Genomic DNA, 19,808 nt, shown 5'->3' on the forward strand with positions numbered 1-19,808 from the left:
TCAGTTTCACAGTGCGGCTTTTTATCAAAATATTGAAGCTTGTATATCAGTTACCCGGTGACATTTGCGAGCAGATCGCTCACTGTTCATTTGAGAGCGGGCAAAGAAAGAAGGATTACGGGGTGGTGAGCATCTTAAAATTCAAAGCATAATGGAGAAAGAGGAGAGCTCAGTTTCACTTTATGCAAATTTCCGGCATCTTGAAACACAAAATGACAAATGTCCTCTTGATATGTGTCTGCTGCTAAATATGTCTCTGCCCTTCTCTGCAGGACAGAAAAAGATCAGAGCGCATTGAAGAAAACGTCTAAATCTCTCTCTAGAACAGCATTAAAATATCCGTTCATTATGAGTTAAACTCATCTAATCAGCTTCATCAGGACTATGTAGCTCTACTTTGAGGTGATTGAGAAATATTGTTTTTGTTTCACAAATTCACTACTGCTCTGACCGGCTTCTTCTACATAGCAGCAGTGGCCAAACTCACGGGTATTGGAGTATTAGTGAGAGTCCGATGTTTGTTTCGAGGCTATGGTTTTAAGAAGAATTTGAAGTGGGAATAGAGAATGGGGAAAAGAACTAGAACCAGCTGCTCTCTCCACTTCACACCATTAGCAAACAACTCCACAACTGTCATCAGATATAAATTTAAAAGTTGTGAAATCTTGAACACGGATTTTCGGCGGAAAAAAACACTTTTCTGACCCGAGACCCACTCACTTCAAAACCAGTGAGAACAGCCCAGACAAAACAAACTGAGGACACAAATCCGGAAATCTTTCTTGTGAAACCGAAATTGTTCTTCAAACATCTACCCAACAAAAAAAAGGGACCAAAATGTCAAGGTACCATGCTGGCAAGCTATCTGTAAATTGTTATTTTTGATATTCAATCCGTGATAATCAAACACCTTACAGTGTATCAACATAGACTCATGAAAGCGGTGATAATCCCAGAGTGTTTTGTCCAATAGCTCTCGACTGGACATTTGACCTGACCTATTGAGCAAAGAGACGAGACGGTGGGAGTTATTATTATTTGAAACCTGCTCAGCTCCAGAGATGTCCAGTATTATCAGCTCTGCTCTCCTCCTGTGGGCCTTGAGGGGCGAAGCTCTTTGGAAAAGTGAAATACACTGACTGGAGTGGGGAGATAAGCCCCATCCTCTGTGTGTGTGTGTGTGTGTGTGTGTGTGCACGACTGCGTGTCTGGTTAGGTTTTGTGTGGGTGTTCATGAGTGCCGCCTGCAGTCTATCATGGAGGACCATTGGCAGTGTTAATGAACTCTTGCTGGGCGAGTGTGTGTACGCGTCCACGCCGTGTTTGTGTGTACTTTTTTCTCCCAGCAAAATGAGGGTATGAGGTGAGAGGAGTATTGATCTGAGAGCCTCATCAACTTGGTGTGAGGGGATGTCAACCGCTTGGCCAGATTCGGAGCAATTCCCCTTCGGTTACATAACGGGCGGCGCTATCGACCTGCAGATATCCACGAGCGTGCGTGTGCACGCGCGCACACACACACAGACACACACACAAGCGGTTCATTTGCTTTCTATTCTGTACATGAGTCAGACGCAGAGCATTGATTTACTTTTTAAGAGGCTGCAGTCAAAACACAGGTGTTTTCAGCAGGCCTGGTTGACGTGTAAACATGCCCCTCTGCTAAAAGGTTAGTGAGTAAAGGGGGTGTAACAGTCAGCCTGTTAACACAAATAAGACAAAGTGTCACATTAACACCTGTCACCTCTGCCAATCCTGTTGCATCGAGTGGAATGACAGGTCTTTGCCAGCAATGCTAATTGCTGATATAGAAATTAAATATAGCAAGGTTGCAAAAGAGAAGGGGCTGAGCTGACGACTGTATTTACATACATTTGCATGCTGATTAGAGAAGCTGTCATATTAGCTTGGAATGATTATAAGGCGAGAAGAAAGAGTATGTGAAGAGAGCGTAACGGCACGCGGGGAGGCACGAAACACAAGGCGAGAGACGAGCGTACATGTGGCGGTGACGGATGCAGCATGTTGCCCAGGCGACTGCTCTAGACTTATGGGTTATTGTAACGGCGGTGGAGAGATTAGGGAGTGGACACAAAGAGACTCCTATGAGGGAGAAGCAGAGGATTACGGCACTTCAGTGGTACCCCGATCTGCTATTAGACAGCAGCTGGCAGGTGTGGACAGATTCACATACACGCACGGAGGTGTGTGCATCACAAGGTGGACTGGGGTGGATGTCATTTAGTAGTCATGTTCAACACCGACTCAGTAAAGCGTGCTTTTTGCATTTTGATGTACTTTGAATGTGTTTTTCTATTCATGTGGCGTTATCAGATGCTCGGGGGATGATTACTGTCATTTCAGTCAAACACAGCCATCTCCCCCGTTTATTTAACGCTCTCGGCGTTCATCCCCTGAAGGTCTTGATCAGCGCATGTTGACAGACGTGTTGAACTGTGAATACGTGCATGCGTATGCATACCTGAGTCCTCATAGTCCTTGATGTCAGGGGAATCCTCCATGTCATCGTCCGACATCTCCATCTCCTCCTCTCGCCTGATGCCCATCAGCTGTTCGCTGTGCATGTTTCTAATCTCCTGCAAGACACAACCGACAAGATGGGAGGGTCAGAACGGCAAACACTCACGGCTGATGCACGTTTTTAGCAGGTGCTAGTAGTAGAAGGATCATCAGTGAGGCCCCTCTTTCATTTCAAAGCTAAGCAGTAGCTGTGAGATCAGTACAGGACAAAGGAGTGCAGCTGAATCAGAGCTGGAGCTACATTCCTCCTCTGGCACAGGGATTGGGCAGATGGTAGCACAAATATAGCCAGACCCCACAGTTTTGTACTTTGCCGTTCTCGTTTCTTGGGAGAAATCGTTCATATTCAGCTAAAATACACGATACGTGTGTGACAACAGCTCCTGTCAAAAATGTCAAAAGCACCATCACGTCAGGAAACACAGATTTAAGATGACAAGGCATGAAATGTGTCTTTGAGCATATTTGGTTTACAATGTGTGCTGTTGGTGTTCTACACCCACATCTGGAAACCCACAGCAGTAACTGTAAAACACCACTCTTATCAGCTTCATTTTACCCTCACAGGCAGAATAAATAATGACCATATCCATCTAGAGACCAGTAATCAGAAGCAGGTTTCTAAATGGTTTAAAGATTAAGGTCAAACCAATGGACTGGATTGGCTGTAAATAAGACCAAACCCTTCAGGTCCGTGTCCAGAGAAAAGCGGAACAAATAAAATCCTGGTGATGCTTTACACACAGGAGACGGTCCATGATAAGCCCAAACCATGAACATACGGACGAAGCGATCGCTCCGGTTTCATTCCCTGTTGTGAGCAGATGTTTAGCTACAGTAATAAACAGTGTTTCTATTAAAAACAAAAGGTCTTATGATAATGAAGCACGGGAGTCAAGCGCACAGCTTACTGTGCTGTCAAGTGACACAGACTGACCATTTTCCATTCAGGGGCTTGAAGGTCTCAGAAAAACGTCCACGCAAACACAAAGAGACCACGGACATTGAGGTCAGGGTCAGACAAACGCGTTCACATGGGCGGCTTGTAGAAACAAATTTCTGCGTTTCATTAGAACAAAATTTAAAAATACTTTAAAATGTTCTCATGCTCTGATCGGCTAAAGCCTAAAATGTAACTTTACATTATCTAGACGCTATATCTCTAAAAGAATATCTCGTCACTATACGACTTTTTGAAGCAATAATACGGAATTATCGCGGTCCTGGCTGAAAAAGACATTGAATAACGCTTTACTGGGTACTAGTGTATATGACACGTCACCTTCTATAATGAGTTCAGCCAGTTAGGAAATTAGCCAACCATTGTTTGGGTTTGATAACCTTGTTAAAATATGACTTCACTCACCAAGCTACATGATATATTTCACATATCTGGTCATCTAGTTAGTAACATAAATACTAAATGCATAATAAAGTTGAGAAAGTGTTAAGTGTTCTCACTTTACAAGTTGGTATTGAAACACACTTGTGCATTTATACAAACAACACCAGTGGACAGAGACACAAGTGCTCCATCAATGAAAGATTCCCAACAACAGGCTGAAAGATAATGCTAAGAAGCCAAGAAGATGCCCAAGAGTAAACAAACTTACAAACATCTGTCAGCTGACGTTATCGTCCCGAGCCCATGGCAGAGGTCAAACAGGTACTCTGCACGCACAAACACATGCAGACACACAACCCGCTGGTGTGTATGGAGCACGCTGTGCACACACACACATCCACTGCATGCACAGGAGCACGCACACACAACATGAAAACACTGATCGAGCGAGGCAGCTGTTGTCTGATTCTGCCTGCGAGCTGCAGCGACTCAGCGCTGCTGCTTGTTCCTCCATATTTCACCTCCAGGCCAGAGAATCATACTGAATATACAACATGACTGAGAGTGAAACTGGCTGCCTATTTGATGATGAACTACCCCTGAGCAACTGCACTTACTTACCTATGCTCTTTACACTGGCCAGTGGCTACCAGTGCTATGCAGCTGCAGCCTTTATATGATCAGTGTGAAAATAAACCTGCATTTAGCCATATGTCTGATTTTGAGTCAAATCCCTCCGTGTAATGTGAAAGAATGACCAGTTGTGCTGACGGTCACTGAGAATTTGCACCCACCTCTGCAGCTCTGTGCAGCATTCACACAGAATGTACGGTTGGGCCTCACAGCTCTTATTACTCCCACATATAAAACCAAAGGCAGCGGTTTCCAGCTCAGACAAGCTGAGCGTGCTCTATCAGCCCAGCGATAAACGACAGAGAGCTGAAGTAAACAACCAGCATCCAGCAAGCCGAGAGTCCCATATTTTTGCTCAGTAGTTGGCGGTGACCAAACCAAAATAAAGGTGAGTGAATATTGGCTCAAGCGGCTTCTGTGTCTGTTGGATGTGTAAGTCCACGGTTTACTGATGACAACTGGATGAGCCTGTGGAGTATCAGGGCTGTGTTTTCTATGGGTTCTATGACTTCCTAGTGGTTCGTGTTTGATGAAGCTTGACACCACATTTATGCCCACGCAAAGGAAACAAGCTGTAGATAACTTATCAATACCGTAAAAAATGTCTCTATCTAAGTCCAATATTCAACCCCTTTTAGCCATTTTTACCTTCGACTTCTGAGGGAAATAGCGGTCTCCTTTGGCTGCTAAATGCTCCATTAAGTTCACCAGCTAGTTGCTAACTCCATCAGTCGGTCTACAAAGCATGGAGTGTACAATCGGCTTTTAGAGCTTGTGGTTTTTTTATAGCTAAAAACAGCTGCATGCTGCTGCTAGAAACAATGCTGAGCAAGTGAGAGCGAAGAGAGTGAACCTAAAGGGAAAACTTGTGGGCCGTAAAACTAAAATGCTCTGTGGAGCTGAGGTTAATTGCAGAGTCAGGTGATAATTGTCTGTGAGTTTGTCACTATGAACCGCCTCTTTGGCGTACATACATAATATAAAAATATTGATTATGCTGGCTAGGTGGCAAAAATACTTTAGTAGGTTAATCTATATTTTCTTTCCTTTGGGAAAGGTTTCGTTTTTTACCAGTTAGTCGTGACATCACATATCACAAACAGACTTTGTAGTCTTCTGATTCTGGGCTGTTTCCCTGCTGTGCATGAACTCACTTAAACACTAACAGACGGCTCCAGAGAGACATAGACTCAATTTGGGCCACTGCTAAACCAAGACTTTTGTGTCCAAATGACTTCATCTGTCTGTTTGCTCCTCACTCTGAGACACAAATACTTGTAAAACACAGTGTGGTGTCACTCTGAATGACAATAAAGTCTATTCTCACGGCTATAATTACGTGTAAAGTAGCTGGAAGAGAAACACTACAAAGAACGTTTGAACCAAGATGTCTTTTAAAGGAGTTTTTTCCTAAATGGAGGACATATTCTGCAGTGGAGCGCCCACCCATGGTGGTCTCTTTCGCTTGAATCTATGGTCATGTTGTACTCCCTGGTGTAGGTAGTGTGTATACAGCAACTCTTTAAAGGAATTAAGAAAAAGAATGGACAGGGGCCTGCAGGCCTGATAAAATCACTCCGGTCTCCACATAACAGATTTGAATACTTCCTGCTACTGTGTATGTACAGAGGAGAGTAGATCCCTGAGAGACCCTCAAGGTCTGAACATTAAACCAACCATTTTGCTTTGCAACACCTACCTTTTAAAAGAGACGCTTTTGTGTACAAGTCGATTGCTGCTTCTGCTTCACCTTAAATCTGTTGGTTTCTTATATTGAGATTCAAAGAAACTTACCAATCACACATGAGTCCATTAGACCCAGGACTGTACCACAATCCAGACCCTCCATTACACACAATGCGTCATCATGCTAATTACTGTAATGCTCTATTTGGCGGAGAGAAGAAAAAAAAAAAAGCGTATTTGTTTTCAAACCTAGCAGCAGTGTGAATTGAAATGAATACGCTTTTATGTCTCAAGATATTCCTCCTCGTTCGTCCACTCAAAAAACCTTCCGATTTGTCGGCGCAGGGGGAGAAGGCTTGTACGGATTTACCTGTGTGCTGGACACCCTTAGAGATGGAAAACTCACCCAGCTGCTTGTATCCAACGGGGAGGGCAGTGGTGGAGGGAGGGGCACACCTGGGTGTCTGTACCTCACACTGGCTGGAGTGAGCAGGTACCTCTTCAGTATCCTAGCTTCATTCAAAGTACTTACTGTAACAAGGAGTCTGCTCTTTTGACTTCTGATTTGACCTGTTTTTTTCCCTTCTCTTGTATGAATTTGAGTATAATTATGTAGCCCTAATGTAAGTATCTATCTATCTATTTAAAAAAAATAGGAACGCCATAAGAGTAAAGAGGGAGACAGCCGTTGAACAGATTGGGATGAAGTCTAAATATCAATAAATCAGTTGAACCACAGATAGAAATCAAAGTGTACTAACCTCTGCTTGTTTGCGCCACATGTCCAGGTTCTTGCGCTGAGCTTTGGAGAAATGGTCCCATGCCTTTTGTTTGGAAGCAGCTTGGAATACAGACACAATCTGCTCAACTGTGGCGGGACGCAGGGAAGGACCAGAGACCATCCAGAGACAGAGAGAGAAAGAAAGACAGAGGGCAGGTGGGAAGGAGCAGAGGAGTGAGAAAGTGTTGTCAACTAGGGATGTAAAGAACCGTGTGTGTGTGTGTGTGTTTATATATGTGTGTGTGTGAAAGCGTGTGATCTACTTACCAGCTGATGCCAGTGCATCATCTCATGGATGGTTGGTCTGATAGATCCCACGCGCAAAACTTACATAAATCATACATTTTCCCAACATATTTAGCGTAGAGTAATAAAGCCCTTGAACACCGTAGCTCTGCTAATACTGAGATAATATGTATTAGCCGGTGGCTCGGCTCTACACTGGCTTTATCTCTAGTGCCACCATGAAGTGTAGTTTTAAATAAAATGTCTTAATAACTAAAGGATGGTTTGCCTGAAAATGTAGTAGAGCTATTCATGTCCTTCTTAAGATGAGTAGTAATAAAAACTTAGATAATAACTATCATCCCCTGACTGTTCTTTTAAAAACACCATTTCATCTGTCAAATACGACTCATACTGTTGTATGACCAAACATCTGCAAAACCAATGACATTCCCATTAGCCTCATCTGTACTGTGTAGCAAATATTAGCGCGCTAACGCACTAAACTAAGAGAGTGAACGTAGAAACGTTGTACGTGCTGAACAACAGCAGGTTGACAAAAGACTTGCTGTGATTGGGTGCAGACGCTTTGTCTCGTTAAACATTTCATCAACGAGGGACTTTTTGCTAAGCAACTAGCAGATGCCAAAAATAACCTACCTCACGCGTGCCACTGCTGACCACTGTGCAGCTTCACTACAGCAGAGGGCTATTAAGAATCTTGAACAAGGACACTTATTAAAGTGGAATAGTGTTTCCTGATTTGCTTTCTTCATGCGGATTTCTCTCTTTTAAAAAAAACAAAAAACGTCGGTAAGCTTCAAGCCTCGCTAGTTAACCCTTCAGTGCAGATGTAACGGCAGAGCGACTGAGCTGAGCGAGCTGCTTTGGGTCAGAGAGTCGCATTAGGACCATTAGGAAGTCTGAGATTTCCACTGTTCCTAAATGTGATGTGTACAACGACGGCTGCTCTGCGTCTGTGTAGTCTGGGTCAGATAGGATCTTAGCGGCAATGTATTGATTTTGCCATTGCCCTTTCAGCTATCCCTTGTCATGTGGGTGGTCGTGGAGGAGTGTATGGGAGGTCTGTGTATCCCAGAGGTCCTAACGTACACGGGGGTAAGAGGCGGGTCAATACGACCGCCAGCAGTGTGCGTGTGCTTGCAGAGTGGTGAGAAAGAGAGAGAGAGAGAGAAAGAGAGAGAGAACAGTACAGGGATCAATAGCATCTTCCCTGTACTCTGTAATTTGATGGAGCAAATCGATGGTGAAGGCAGAGAAGAGAGGAAAGGGTACAGACAGACTTTCAAACTTGTGAGCTTATTTGCAACAAAGCAGTTCAAATATCAACTCTTTACAGTGAGGTCTGGGGATTATCTTTAGAAAAAGGGGGACTTTGTTTCCGGAGAGGAAAGATGCTTTAGAGCCACGGGGATTTTTTTCCCCGATGCTTTCGAGCGCCACAAATCAAATTCTCTGGACCGCTCCATTGTATTTGTGAAGCAGCAGAAGATGGAGAAGCCAATATCTCAAAACCGGGGCACATGAAAAGAAAACTATCTGCATGCCTAGAGACCATAGGGATTAAATGACTATATGTCTTTTTTGTGACGTGGGGGAGCTGACCTGTAAGGGTTATAAACTGACCTGTAAGAATGAAACTTGTAAAAGCGCCCAGTCTCTGTGATATCATTATAATGATCAGCAATGCAGCAGGAAGAAGGCACGGTCATGAATTAAGTTAGGAAGTGTCTGTATGGGCTGAAATGATGGAGGTGGTTTATACAAACACACCCGCACACACACACACACACACACAGACACACACACCTTCTATGTCTTCTACATGTAATATTTTTCTAATATACAAAAGCTGACAACTCTGCGGAACTTTGTGTTGAAGGTAGTTTACATGCTATTTAACATGCATGTGGTGAGATATGCGGAGACTAAATGCCGCAGGCGGTGGTGTAAACCAGCCGCTGCACAGCCAAAGCTGTCAAAGGTGGGTAGGAGCGCTACGCTTTGCCTTTGGCCTTTCATCAACTGAAATGAGCTGAGATATGCCGTCACCGTGATGCTTTGGCCTCCACTGTATTCATGCAAGAGATGTGTTGGACTACTTACTACTTTCATCTGAAGGAAACATGAATAATATTCCTCTGCAGTCACAGGTACCAGTGTGGTTTTTAAACAAGATATTTGCATCTCGGAAGAAATAAACGAGCAGGACACTGAATGCCGAGTTTAGAGTGATTTAACAGCACGTTTAGGAAAGTAACAAAACTTACCTTTAAAACTCAATAACCTTCATATCCACAATGTGTATAATAACATCATACTTACTTATTCGCAGCGATAAGACCTTCAGGCACAACAAGTCTTACATTGTGTTTATGTTGTGTGTCTGTTCCTATGATAGGGAAACTTACACTGAACCAGAAACTTGGCCAAGCATGGACTCTTTCTTATCCTCCTCTTGTACTTATACTGCACAACAAGGAGTACGATATGTACTTTAGTAGTAAACTGAGTTACTCTCTCTTGCTTTGGCCTTTGTGCAAAAATGAAACACTGTTGTACACTTACAGTACATGCAGTATAAACTGTATTATACAGCCAAGTGTGTGTGTGTGTGTGAGTGTGTGATTGAAAACAGAGGACTCACATTGGCCAACTATGCCGGCCAGAGCGGTCTTGAACTTGTCTTTGGCCTCCTCCACCTCCTTCTCATGCTGACTCTTCTCGCCGGTCAGCCGGCGGATGTGGCCGTTGGAGGACTGGATCATGGAGTAGAAGTTGTTGGCGTTCCTGCGGTTGACTTCGCCTCGTTCCAGCCAGGTCAGGAGCACATGCACCGCTTCCGGAAACGTTCCGTCGTCTGGCCAAGAGGTGAGGACACAGAGAAAGGAAGAGTCAGGCTCTATGCTGGGGAGCAATAATAATTCATTCCTGTCCAGTCCCATGACCCTAAATGTGGTGAAAGCAACAGCTGGCAGGCTGAACAAAAAAAAAGATTACATAGTCTTGTAAAAGTCGGTATACTCATAATCCATGTGAGACAGGGCCTCCCTCATTTCTGGTAGAAAACACATATACATATATATATATAAGAGCATAAAGGCAAATTAAGATTATTTAAATACAGAAAAGAAAAAAGCAAGAAGTTTTTATTTTGTTGAGTAAAAAAGTAGACAATGTAAAGTCAGGGTTAATGTGAGCGAGGTGACACTGAAAATAAATAAAATAAAACCACAGCAGACCGCAGAGAACAAGGCCAGGGGAGCAAAAAGACATCTGTGCTGTTGGATGAAAGGAAAAAGAGAACTGTACATATGACAGACTGGCATACGCTCGCTAACAAAGAACTTCACAGACCTCAATGACACCTGAGGTGAGTAAAAAGTGGTGGTCTTGGTAAAAGAAAAAGTCCTGCTGTGAGTTTGATGTCATCAAAAGGACAGATTGAAGTACAGGAACATAACTGGCACTAAAAAGGGCTAAACCACTTCTTCTCTTATGGGTGGAAGATTCAGGAAAGAGAAAACCTAAATCTGTAGCAAATAGCCGGGATGTGTGCTTTAACAACAGCAGCCCAAAGAGTTCAGAAACAAATCCTTGGCTGAAACGACAATGTGTAAGAGTTCTTTACACCAGGTCCAGTGGAGGGAGAGCTGGAAAGGACTCACGCAGATGATAGAGAGGCAAAGTCACAGACATTCTGCTATCCGGCAACTGGAACTGAGACCTGGAAGTGCCTTTTATTATTAGTGAAACAAGTTTATTCAACCAGAAACTGGAAGGGAAAGCTGAGAAGAGGGGAGAAACAAGAGCAGAGAGGAGAAAATGGAGAAGATGAGCAGGAGAGGAGAGGAGCGTGTGCTGAGGGAACAGTTAACTGATATACCGTGCTTAACAGCCTTTGTGAAGCATCTTTTGAAAACAAATTCCCTGAATTTGTTAGAACATGAGAGAACGGCTCTGTCAGTTCACTAGCTGCAGTTCAGGACCCTTCCTGTAATGCCTTGGCTTGCAAGTGCACAAACGGACGAGCACATACACACATACAGAACTACTCTTTTACCGTATTCCCTACCTAGCAGTTGGTGTTTTGCATAAATAATGATGGTGCCATGATTGGATCCTTATTTACTTTCGTTTGGTCTTTAACGATGTGACAATTAGTGCTGTATATGTAAATGCCCTTGGGTTGATTAAAGAAAGTACTGTGTGTTGAGGTTTTACTTCGTTACAGAGCTGTGTTTGTTATGTTTGTGCCATCATATCAATGCGCATATTTTACTGCACATGTTTTATATTTTGCCAACCTTTGATCTTGTCTCCCAGCTGGCTGGACTCGTGGTCCGAGTAGTGGACGATGGGAGGAGGGGAGGGCGGCCGGAGGCGATCCTCCTCTATCTTGCGGCGGTGCCTCTCCTCTCTGGCAAACATGCGCTGGCGACACTCCCACTCATAGAGGTCGTCTCTGGCCTGGGCGAAGTCCACGTGGAGACGGCCGGAGTCTTTTTTGTCTGTGCTGGAGCCCAAACGGATACGGTAACCTATGGGAGGCAAAAGAGTGGGGAGAAAAAAAAAAAGAGTAAAAAGTGAAAATGATGAGAGAACCAGATGGGACAGCGGGGAACTCACCAATTAAAATAAAGAAATCTGTTTTGATTTTATTTTTGACTAGCGGCAAGGCTCTATGGGTGGCATGGCGCTTTGTGCGGACATTCAATGTCCCCAGAGGATGAATCCTAACGACTTCGGTGATCCCCTGACTTTTCAAGCGCAAGCATAAGGTTGAGCTTTGAGTTACATACCTTAACAACTATTGCATGGATTTCCATGAAATGTGGTGCACACAGTCACCTCCCCCTCAGGCTGAATGGTAATCCTTTTGATGATCCTCTGACTTTCATGCAGGGCCACCATTTAATTTATCCGATACTTCATGCATGCTGCACTTTGTGTTTAGTGCTAACTAGGAAATGCTAGAAAACTAAGACCCTAAACTAAAACAGTATACTAGCTCAACATCCACGTTTCCTTTTCATGTATCCTTGTGAACGTGTTAGCATGCTGACGTTAGCATTCAGTTTAAAGCACCGCTGCCTGTAGCATGGCTGTAGCCACTCAGTGGCGTTAGATATTTGACAGTGGGGAGAAACAAGGAAAAGGGAGAGAGAAAAGATGCTGACATGTGACAAAGACCCCTCGTCGCATTCAGACTGAGGAAGTCACGGTGACGTGGTTTCCATCTTAAGACCACCGCGACGCCTGAATGCCTCTAATTTTTGACAACTGTCAACTTCACACTTCCCATTCGCACCTGGCAGTCAGTCTTTTTTCATATTCTATAAAATATCTTATATTATAATATATGTCCATATGGTAATATGTACATCTTAGATCTCTAGACTGCACATTGAAAAAAAAGTGTTAAAATATGGGCACTAAAAATATTTTTAATGCAAATGAAAAACATGCCTGGAGGCGAGGATTTTGAGTTAACTGAATAGCAACATAGGAATAAAGGAGCAGGAGAGCGAACAGGTACAGACATGAGCTTCAGTCTTTTTGTTGCAGGTTTTCTTCCTGGTCCAGTTGAGAGTCACTTCCCATCACTTTCCACCAACTGTATTTAGACTACTTAACAGATAACAGAGAAACCAGCGAGCTCTCTGTCGGGGTCTACTTGCCTAACACCTCCCTCTTCATCCTCGTCATATCTATTTTGCTAGTTGAATCTCTTCCTTTGACAAGATATACTGAATATGTAGTACAGAAGGACTGCATCCTTTGGTCAATAATACACAAGAGAGACTTAGGCAGTCCAATTACTTCTCTCAAAACACTGAAAGACCACAATATCCCTTCATTACCCCCTTCTTCCCTCTTATCCCCACACTCTCTCCTCCTTACTCAATTCTCACTAATGGCTGGTTGCGGATCAGAAGGGAAATCATGCCCATTTTGTGATTTAATTGGTTAAAATGATCAGAGAGTGTGTTGAGTTTGAGTGTTTGGGTACACGTGTGTGCTCTAGAAGGACGCGGTAATGATGCCCAGTGTGATTCACTGTGAGGCCAAACACACTCATCACAGGAGAGGGGTGGGGGGTGGGGGGGGGGGGGGTCGTGGTAGATGCCAGTGCAAACAGGAAAAGAAATGAGTGTGAGTTCGGGGTTTTCTACTTCAGCCCACTCTCTTCTGCTTCAGGCTCCCAATCTACCGCGACTTCAATATTTCATATGGAGGAGATCTCAGTGTGCCGGAGCCGCTGGAGTTTGTGTCATTGCTGGGTATTGTGTTTGCACAGTGGTGTGTGTATGCATGTCTGTGTGTCTGTGTGTGTGTGTGTGTGTGTGTGTGTGTGGGGGGGTATTATTTATGGGAAAAACTACACAGCTCTGTCATCTGGGTAATATATGGACCTCAGCTCCCTCGTCTTACCGAAAAGAATAGAGGCAGGCTAAATCACCAGGACCCTGTCATTCAAAATGATTCCCACACAAACACACACACAGACATTGTGACTTAATAATGCTAGGAATACTACTGAACTGGCTTCTAGGTTAAATGGGTTTTTCAAAGTAGGAATATACGGCCAGCACAGAGAGATTTAGGACGTCTGGGCCATAGAAGCAGCTGTGAAAATGAAGATAAGATAAGAAACCATAAGCTGGTGTCACACGGTTATTAGATGTGCTTTTTTTGAGTTAATGCTCATTTATATCTCCTGTTGTTTGAGTTTCTAGTCGGCTGTAGTCGACCATTATTAATCCCAACCACTGTTTCCCAACTGTTCTTTCCAAACCCAATACAGTTCTTTCCAAACCCAATACAGTTGCAAAGAGGGTGAAACTGCTGGTTATGTGTGTTTTATTCCAGACTATCCTGAATAATTTAATGACCCTGGCCACCAGCTGTAATTATTTTACCCGTTTGTGTTGGTTTGGGATGGCGGACAGTTCTAAATAATACAACACACATGAGCCTCGGCCACCGCTGCTATCGGGAGGATGGCATGAATCAAAGCTGTAATAAATTGTAAATAGTTTGTCGTTTCAATTCATCTACAATTGAACCTTAAGTGAATTCATTAGGGCAGCAGATAATAACAGTGTAAGCTTTAGTGTTCTTACAAAAATGCACCTTAAAAGGCTTGTGTCTTCAACTTTCTTTTGACGCAATTGTTCTTCTGACAGCCGACAAGAGGGCTCCAGCTGTAACTCGCTGAACATGGTCTATGGGAGTTTTACTTCCATGGACCTCCTTTGTAGTCTTGCTTGTGCCAATGAGCTCTTACAGAATAAGGTTTCAGAGTTACGACAGCTTACCCGACAGAAAGAGAGCCTTGTCCACAGTGAACTCTTCGGCAAATCTGATATGGCAGAAGTTTTTCTTGCTTTTGCGTATGGCGGTGATATCGCCACACTGCCCGAAGATCTCCACGATGAGCTGCTCTGTGGCGTTCTCGGGCAGACCGCCGACAAACACCGTCTTACACCCTGGAGGGCGCTCTCTCATGGCCGGAGGCGGAAGGTCTGTTCAAAAGTGGTGGAGCAAAGGAGAGTAACAACAGTTATTTATCAGCCATCACTAGGTTGAAATATTAAGACATGGCTGGAAAACAATAATCTGAATGATGAATGTGTGTGCACTTGCATTTATGTGGAGATAATACAGCTGAAATACAAACAACTCAAGGAATAATTCAGTTGTCGCAGAACGCTGGCACTCGATTTTGCGCATGAATTATGCTCTTTGAGAATATAAAAACAACGTCCAATTGCGAGAACATGCTGTTCTGATCGCTGCTGGAAACCATTTTGGGAGAGCTGAGGAGGTCTGATTTCCTGTCTTTTGTTTTTACTCAAAAATAAATATGTATGCTCGTATGTACAGTCGACAAAAGAAAATCTAAATAACAACAATGTTGTGCTCTCTGAACAGAGAGAAGAGTAGCTCCAAAACAAAAATATATTTATTCTTACTTGAATAGCAACGATTCCAACAAATAAAAGCCTGGGTGTTCATATCGTACACACTGCCTACCAGGTGCATAAATATATTAAACATGCATGGAAGTTAAAAATATAGACGGAAATATGATGGAACTGAAAGATCTATCAAAATATTTAGGGGGAGATTCTGAAGAGGGGAAAGTGGGACTTCAATAACCGCAAAGAGGAGACTCTACTGATCCAATCCCCACACAACGACGAAGGAAAACAAAAGCAAACACACAATATCCAGAGGGCATGAATTCAAAATGAATCCCACGAGGGTCTTGGGGTCTAACTCCATATTCAGACTGAGAAGAACAGGAGCCAGGTCACACAACATTTACAGAAGAAGAAGAAATCTGTGTATAATACGATTAACGACTCGGAAAAAAAACAGGCCACATTTTGGAGCACGGTGCTGCTGAATTAAATTAAGTCATATTTTAAACACAGCACTTATGACCTAAAAAAACCGACAAAGCCTAATGCAGGAATAAAGACAACTTTGAGCGATATGCTCAGATGTTTTTTTTTTTTGTTAGATAAATGTTAATATCAAAACCATTCCATGCATGGAAATGAAATCCTTTTGGCCACAAAGTGATTGCAAATGCTCTCATGTGAAAGGTCCCCGGCATTGCAGAAATCACTTATTCAACACAGATGAGTGTTGACTGATCTAATCTCCGATAGATCAGCTTTCTCATCCATGATGAATGTGATTAGAGGGGGTCTAAGGAGGAGTGAACCGGCTAATCAGTGGAACGCTGAGGATGCTGGATGTCTGCTAGAAAGGCCTCGCAATCAGCGTTACTGAAGCTCCCGCCCCAGTAGATATCGACACTCTGAAGAGAACCCGAGTTGAACTTGGTCGGACACCTGAAGTGTTTCACGAGGGGCCTCGTCGGTAAGCAGCAAGTGGATTAATCCAGATATCTCGCGGTCTCTTTATGCGCGCGATCAAAAGGATTTGAAGACCGAGCGTTGGTCTGGTGCCGTAATACAGACGCTTCATCGGCTTTCTCTCACTGTCAGAGAGAAGAACAGTCTAACTCGCCGCAGAATCACTGATATTCAACAGAAAAGTCTGTTCTGTAAAACAAACTGTGGGTAAAGAAGTTCATCCGGTCCGACAGCTCTCATGGCCTACATTCAGATTTTCCGATCTGGCCTTCTGGGTCCCTTTTTTTAAAAATATTCTTGTAGAAACGGATATAAAAACTCTTCCCACCCTCTGCCCTCTCTCAATAAAGCCCAGAGAGGAAAAGCATATCCAGTCAGGACCCGAATTCTTAAAAACTTAACCCTCAACTGTACAAGACTTGGCTAGAGAAACAAACACTGAGATCACATCGCGAACTGAAAGGAGGTTTCTCAGCGGGGTCCACATGACGAAGTCGAGAGCTCAGCAATTTGAGAAGACAACTGTATTGAGCCGGAGTTGTATTGCTGCCAAACATTTATGATGCATCCTAATAGTACGATAATAAATCACCCAGCCAGGTAAGATACATAATTTACAAAAAAAGAAGAATATTTATGGGATGCCGAGCAGTGAAAGCAGGACTCTCTTCTGGTTAAAAAGATTTAAGAGCTCCTTTTACTCTCATGCAGTACTCTGAAGAGCTGAAACAAAACTTTCAGCCAGCACTGTCCCTCTCTTTTCACTTACTCTCCCTCCCTCCCTCCCTCCCCCTCCCTTTCTTCAGCTGCGTAGCACTCCCTCTGCCTCTTCTTTCCTTTAAAATGTGACAGGGAAAGCAAAATACTGACTGCAATTCCAGTCCTTGACTTCCAGAATTAGACTAGTGTTGAGTTGAGATCGACAGGAAAGAGTTCCAAATGAACTGGCCCACGAGTGTTTGATGAAGACGCATTTATGCAAATGCAGAAGATTCAAATTCACTCTTCATGATTTCTTGATTGAATTACAAGAAATACATGATGTCATGCAATATATTAGGAGCATTTGTGAACAGTCCAAATGATTTGATCAGGTTCACCTGCTTTATATTTGCATCAAACTGCAGAGAAAGACCGGGAGAGGACAGAGGGAGACGCTGTGGGAATCGCAACACGTTGGTGCTGCTGTCAGACACTTTTAAAAAGTAGTTGTTTGGTCCAAATTCTAACTCGCTACGCGTGTCCCCTTTGAGTAATTCAACAGAAGGGAGAGATCCCATACTGACAGGTTATGAAGAGGATGCAGAAAGTTTGAAAACCGCATTATATTATATAACAATTCTAATATTTGTATCAACTTTTTTGCATATATTGAGGATCAAAATAGTTGAAATACTAACATAATGCAATAAACACAAACTACAAGACGTGTGGTCCATTATGAATCACTGGCTGACTAATAAGCTGGTTGATGTGCTTTTATTCCGTCATGTTACTTTGGATAAATACGGAGGCTGCTGTAGAGCAAACACACCGTCTGACTCTCAGTCCAGCCCCGTCCCTCAGGCCTGCCGTCTGTGTGGCCACCCACTGGTGAAGCTCCACTAACACAGGTCATCACCATCCATCACCTCGACCGGCTAAACACCCTTTTATAGTCCGAGGGGGGCCGCCACGGGGAGGAGGCCGCAACCCTCCAAGGACTGTTATTCAGAAGATGAACTGCATTTACAAACACTCCAGTAAACATGTTTAGTCCATTCACGTCACACATGAACAAAGAGCGGGCAGCAAAGATGTATCACACACAGACACGAACATCACGGCCAGCACATCGTACCACACGGAGACTTTTTCAGGTGTTTCTTTTAAATGGTAAACTACTGTAGTTGGCATCTTTCTTCATTTAAGCTAAATATATGTGTGCATATGCAACGCACTGCCACTATCCTCAAAGCTCAATCTTTTCCTTAAAAGATAATTATTTCTCCTCAGACTGCATTCAGAAATTTGAAAGCGCAAGAGACAGACAATAGAGTTTGATGTCCAATTAGATTGTCAAGTGAGTCCACAAGTCTTGTCCGTCTTTTCAAACTATGTAGATAAAAAAAAAAGCCACTATAGCACTTTTAGCACTGGACAGGCGAGAGGGAGGAAGCGTCAGTGGAGAAGGTGAACGAGGGAAAAGGGTTTGACTGAGGAGAAGGGAGAAGGATGCAACAAGGACGAGGAGGCAGACTCACGGTAAAGAGATGCACACTGAGGAGGGAGTGGACGAGGGTGAGAGAGCAGGAGAGCTGAGGGATGGCCGCAGGGCTGTAGCTGCTCAGCTACAGGTCAGTGAGAGGGGATGCTGCTGCATGCGGTGTCAGGTTGAGCGTGTGCAGCTAGAGGGTTATGACTACTTGTGATGGACACCATATGCAACGGTGTTGCCTGGACACCAGCGCTTTGCCTGCGATATTTGCTAAAAAAGCCTGAAAGCAGCATGCATCAACGCTCACTTCCCTCCTTTCCTCACATACTGAGGAACCATCTGCATCCCGAACACATCTCCGGTTCACAGCAATACTTATTATTCAATAATATTACAACTCCACACAGAAGATCTTATGATCTTTTTTTGCCTTGTACATCTCCTCACATTGACGACAAGCTATAAATACGCTCCTCTGTGAAGTTAAACTTCTAATCAGCTTATCCTCCTCCACCATGTGACAGTTTATAACGAGCCATATTGCACACGACATACATGCAAGCACATCTGAAAAAACTGTATTATATGTGTGGTGAACAAAACAAAGAAAAAGGAGAATGCAAATGTGTGTGTTTTGTTTTGTGAAAAGATGGTAAACTCCCAAATGCTACTGCGTCGAGGAGCTTTTGTTTTAGTTCACCTTGAAGATGACTTGTAAGACTTGTTTGAATAAAGTCCCCGGGCAGAAACTTTTCTAGCAGGAAATCTGAAAAAGCAAAAGGTGGGATCAATCAAAAGCACCCCCCACTACTTGTTTTCTAACTCTGAATACTTGGAGTGTGGAGGGGAGATTAATGTAAACAACAGCTTGTGCGGCACACATCGAGACGGATTACACAAAGTGACTTGAAAGTTTGCTGTGCCGATGTAAATGCACTTCATGATGAAGAGGTTAATCGTTTGGCAGGAAGAGGGGAGAAGAAATAAAGAGCAACAACACGCATTGTTGATTGAGGTTTCCCATATTGGAACAGTAAATTTATAGATTTATAGAATTCTTGGGGTCTGACATATGAAACAAAAGCATCATCTCAAGTCTTCACAGAACTAATATACATGCTGACATCTAACCACACTCACTGGTCACTTACTAAGCACATCTTTTGAGAAGATCTGCACACTTTTTAGAGCTGTTCTTCAAGCATTTCATAAGAAAGTATTGGCAGGTTAATCGATAATGAAAATAATCCTTAGCTGCAGCCCTGATAATGTAAAAGGGAATGATTTATGCTACAGAATCCTGTTTTTCAAATGCTGTACAGAGAAGACTGACACAGTTAGAGGGACCTCAACCTGACTGAGTAATACATTGTGGCTGCAGTGACATATGAGCAGACAGAGAAGCAAACAGAGAGGAATTAAAACATGTCTATCTGTGACTGCTGGAGGCAATTGTTGCCAGAATGAAAAGCTTGAAAGACAACC

The 19,808-nt window shown here is 43.4% G+C and overlaps 1 protein-coding gene across 5 annotated transcripts in view; it reads right to left on the reverse strand.

The window, feature by feature from the left end:
- enox2 (ecto-NOX disulfide-thiol exchanger 2) overlaps positions 1-19,808 on the reverse strand; it is a 143,565-nt gene that overhangs the window by 13,801 nt on the left and 109,956 nt on the right. For 3 of the 5 annotated variants that reach the window (XM_079167065.1, XM_079167069.1, XM_079167067.1), the window contains 6 exons: positions 19,024-19,089; positions 14,555-14,761; positions 11,540-11,773; positions 9,880-10,092; positions 6,967-7,073; positions 2,483-2,597 (listed from right to left, as the gene is read on the reverse strand). In XM_079167065.1, coding sequence (XP_079023191.1) covers positions 2,483-2,597; positions 6,967-7,073; positions 9,880-10,092; positions 11,540-11,773; positions 14,555-14,761; positions 19,024-19,089 — 942 coding nt within the window. The remainder of the gene's footprint in view (positions 1-2,482; positions 2,598-6,966; positions 7,074-9,879; positions 10,093-11,539; positions 11,774-14,554; positions 14,762-19,023; positions 19,090-19,808) is intronic. The other 2 variants (XM_079167066.1, XM_079167068.1) reach the window with 1 other exon arrangement.

Source organism: Pholis gunnellus (assembly GCF_910591455.1).
Source record: "Pholis gunnellus genome assembly, chromosome: 10".
Taxonomy (NCBI): domain Eukaryota; kingdom Metazoa; phylum Chordata; class Actinopteri; order Perciformes; family Pholidae; genus Pholis; species Pholis gunnellus.